Source organism: Tupaia chinensis, unplaced genomic scaffold (genome assembly GCF_000334495.1).
Source record: "Tupaia chinensis unplaced genomic scaffold, TupChi_1.0 Scaffold000201_1, whole genome shotgun sequence".
Taxonomy (NCBI): Eukaryota; Metazoa; Chordata; class Mammalia; order Scandentia; family Tupaiidae; genus Tupaia; species Tupaia belangeri.
In genome coordinates this window covers 2,782,614-2,786,358 of record NW_006159676.1, presented here as the reverse complement: position 1 = coordinate 2,786,358, position 3,745 = coordinate 2,782,614, and the positions used below count along the sequence as shown (strand labels likewise).

General features: G+C 52.8%; 1 protein-coding gene across 1 annotated transcript in view; it reads left to right on the top strand.

Moving 5' to 3' along the window:
* Nucleotides 1-861: 861 nt before the first annotated feature.
* Nucleotides 862-3,745, top strand: part of COLGALT1 (collagen beta(1-O)galactosyltransferase 1) — a gene marked incomplete at its 5' end in the record, with an annotated part of 38,002 nt that continues 35,118 nt past the window's right edge. The window contains 2 exon segments of the mRNA XM_014587324.1: nt 862-965; nt 2,509-2,626. Of these exon segments, the coding sequence (XP_014442810.1) occupies nt 862-965; nt 2,509-2,626 (222 nt within the window).

Genomic DNA, 3,745 nt, shown 5'->3' with positions numbered 1-3,745 from the left:
CATGCTGCAATCCCTTCTCCTCCATTCACCTCTCGGGATCTTGGGCACGCACGCACATGCACCCGGCGTGAGTTTTAAGCCACCGGGTCTGGGATGCGAACCGTGGTCGACTACATGGGAGTCCAGCGACATAGCCATTACACTAACTGCTGGTTCCCAGCTATTTTTTATTTTTTAATTTGATCAGAGAGATACAGAGAGGGAAAGTGAAAAAGCCAGCCACCAGGTCCGGGACTTGAACTGTGGTTACCCATGTGGGAGTCCAGCGCCCTAACCACCATGCTACCTACAGCTCCAATGGGATTCAGCTTCCTTAATTACTAGGCAGTACTGGCTGGCTGTCTAGAATCAGCTTGTTTTTTTTTTTGTTTGTTTGTTTTTTTTTGGAGAGATTTTCACTGTAGGGCGCGTGCGCTCGCCAGACAGACAGAGAGAGACAGAGAGACAGAAAGTGAGAAATCACCCCCAGGGGGGATGGCCACGCCGCAATCCCTTCTCCTCCATTCTCCTCTCGGGATCTTGGGCACGCACGCACATGCGCCCGGCGTGAGTTTTAAGCCACCAGGTCCGGGATGCGAACCGCGGTCGACTACGTGGGAGTCCAGCGACATAGCCATTACGCTAACTGCTGGTTCCCTAGAATCAGCTTGTTTAATGCCTTCTACGAGCTGGTGAACTGGGTCGAACCCTCATTCCCAGTGACAGATGAGGAAACTGAGGCACAAGAACGGGAGTCTCCTTGTCCAGGGCTGCACAGCCAGTGGGGACTGAGCCAGAACTTGCAACCCGAGTTACCTTACTGCTCCCTGCTTCTGCCTCCGTCTCCCCAACTGCCTGTCCCCCTCTACCTGCAGGGTGGCGACGGATCACAACGCGGACAACACTTCGGCCGTGCTGCGGGAGTGGCTGGTGGCCGTGAAGAATTTCTACCATTCTGTGGAGTGGAGACCCGCAGAGGAGCCCAGGTGAGTCCTCCAGTCTGACCAGGTCATGCTCCTGCTCTGACACCCACCATGGCTCCCTATTGCCCTGGATAGAAACCCAGGCCCTCAGTCCCTGACTCTGTCGCATGAAGTCTGGCTACTGCGTCCCACCCTCAGCTTCAGAGATGGGGCCATAATCCTGGCCCCAGACTTGGGTGAAGCCCTGTTCTCTAGCTACAATACCCTCACTCCCTTGACCATCTGATCGGGGCCCACTGCATGTTCTCTGTCTCCCTCTCAGTCCCAGCACTGACTCTGCAGTTCTTTTTTTTTTTTTTTTTTTTAAGCTTTTATTTATTTATTTATTTATTTAAATTTGACCAGAGAGGGACAGAGAGAAGATTGCATATAACTTTACAGTGTATTACATTGCTTTGAACCACAGTCAGCCATGTGGGAGTCCAGCGCCTTAACCACCACGCCACCTGCTGGCTCCCTGACTGCTGTTTAGATTCTTCCGTGAGCTTCTGGGCAGCTCAGATCCTCCCTCCCTCCCTCCTTTCCTCCCTCCGTTCCTTCTTTCCGTCCATCCTTCCTTCTCTCCCTCTCATTTCTTTTTCTTTTTATTATTTTATTTATTTATTTATTTCTTTTCTTTTTGCCTCGGGGTGCATGCGCTCGCCAGAGAGAGGCAGAGAGAGCATGAAAATGGGAAATCATCCCCCAGGGAGATGGCCACGCCGCAATCCCTTCTCTTCCATTTTCCTCTTGGGATGTTGGGAACGCGCACATACACACCCACATGCATGCACATGCACATGCACACATCATGCCCTATGTGATTTTTCAAGCTGTCGGGTCCAGGACTTGAACCATGGAATTGGCCACGTGGGATCCAGCGTCTTAGCCACTATGTCACCCAGAGGTCTATTTCTTTACCTACTTGCTGCTTGGACCAGACCCTGACTGAGCCTGGTAGGACGAGGCTCCAATGAAACGTTTCTTTCTTTTTTTCTTTTTTGGAGAGATTTTTGCTACAGGGCACCTGTGCTCGCTGGAGAGGCAGAGAGAGACAGAGAGACAGAGAGACAGAGAGTGAGAAATCACCCTCCAGGGGGGATGGCCACACCGCAATCCCTTCTCCTCCATTCTCCTCTCGGGATCTTGGGCACGCACACACACGCGCCCGGTGTGAGTTTAAGCCACTGGGTCCGGGACTCGAACCGCAGTTGGGCATGTGGGAGTCCAGTGACGTAACTGCTATGCCATTTACCAATCTCAGGCTCCCAAATTTTTGTGTCTTGTGCCCTTCTCTCCCAGCAGCTCTCTTTCACTCTGGGGGTGTCCCTGCTTGCTTTTGGAGGCCCTATCCCCCTTCCAGCCACTCTGAGCTTCCTCTAAACCTCTGGGCCTTTGCACGGACTGTGTGGCTTGCCTGGGACACACTCCTTCCTTCCCAGGTCGCAGATGATGAGTTCACGCTGCCTCTTTCAGGAAGTCCACCCTGACTACCTGTGCCGTGGCTCAGGCCCCTCTGGGCTCTGACTGTGCCCTGTACCCCCACTTCACAGCTGTCTCTTGGCAGGTCCTACCCAGACGAGGAAGGCCCCAAACACTGGTCTGACTCGCGCTATGAACACGTCATGAAGCTACGCCAAGCGGCCCTGAAGTCAGCCCGGGACATGTGGGCTGATTACATCCTGGTGAGTGGCTCAGGGGACCGGATGTCGGTCAGGGGGACGGGCGGGGTGTCCCACGGGGAGGCGCAGCGGTAGAATACCTTCCTCAGGACACCCAGATTGTCTACGAATTAGGACTGCATTGGGGCCACCAGGTGGCATAGTGATTAAGCAGCTGGAAGCCCACGTGGCTGACCATGGTTCGAGTCCCGGACCCGGTGGCTTAAAATTCACACCGGGGGACCAGCAGTTAGCGTAATGGCTATGTCGCTGGATTCCCACGTAGTCGACTGTGGTTCGAGTTCCGGGCCCGGTGGCTTAAATTCACGCTGTGCGTGCCCAAGATCCCGAGAGGAGAATGGAGGAGAAGGGATTGTGGCGTGGCCATCCCCCCTGGGGGGTGATTTCTCGCTTTCTGTCTCTCTGTCTCTGTCTCTCTGGGGAACGCATGCGCCCTATAGCAAAAACCTCTCTTAAAAAAAGAACTGCTCCAGACAGTAACGTCCTCTGGGTCACTTCTGAGCAGCAGGAGGACTCGGGCGGTGGCTGGGAGCCTTGGCGACCCCGAACCATGAAGTCTCACTTCCCCCTTCTGGTCAGGCGTTGGGTCACGGGAAGGGGATGGTGGAAGTGGGAATGCAGAAATGGCAGGGTGGGTTGTCCGTGGGTCACGGCTTTCTGTGGGTTCCTTTGGCCAGTTCGTTGACCTGGGTGCGACAATATCTCTCTCTCTCTCCTTGTTTTAGCATTTATTTATGTATTTACCTACTTATTCATTGTGATTTCCAAGCCACTGGGTCTGGGACTTGAACCGTACTCGGCCATATGGGAATCCAGCACCTTAACCATCATGCCACCTGCTGGCTCCACCCGGTATGTTTTTCAAGCTGCCGGAGCCAACATCTGAGCTGCAGTCAGCCTTGTGGGATCTGAACCCTAAGGTTATAGGGCTAACCTTTTTATTTTATTTTTTTTAAAGAATTATTTTATTTAACTTCAGTTGTTATTATTTTTATTTATTATTATTATTTTTAATGTGACCACAGAGTGACAGAGAGAGAGAAAGTAAGAAAGCAAGCCCCAGGTCCAGGATTTGAACCATGGTCCACCATGTGGAAGTCTAGTGCCTTTTACCACCATGCC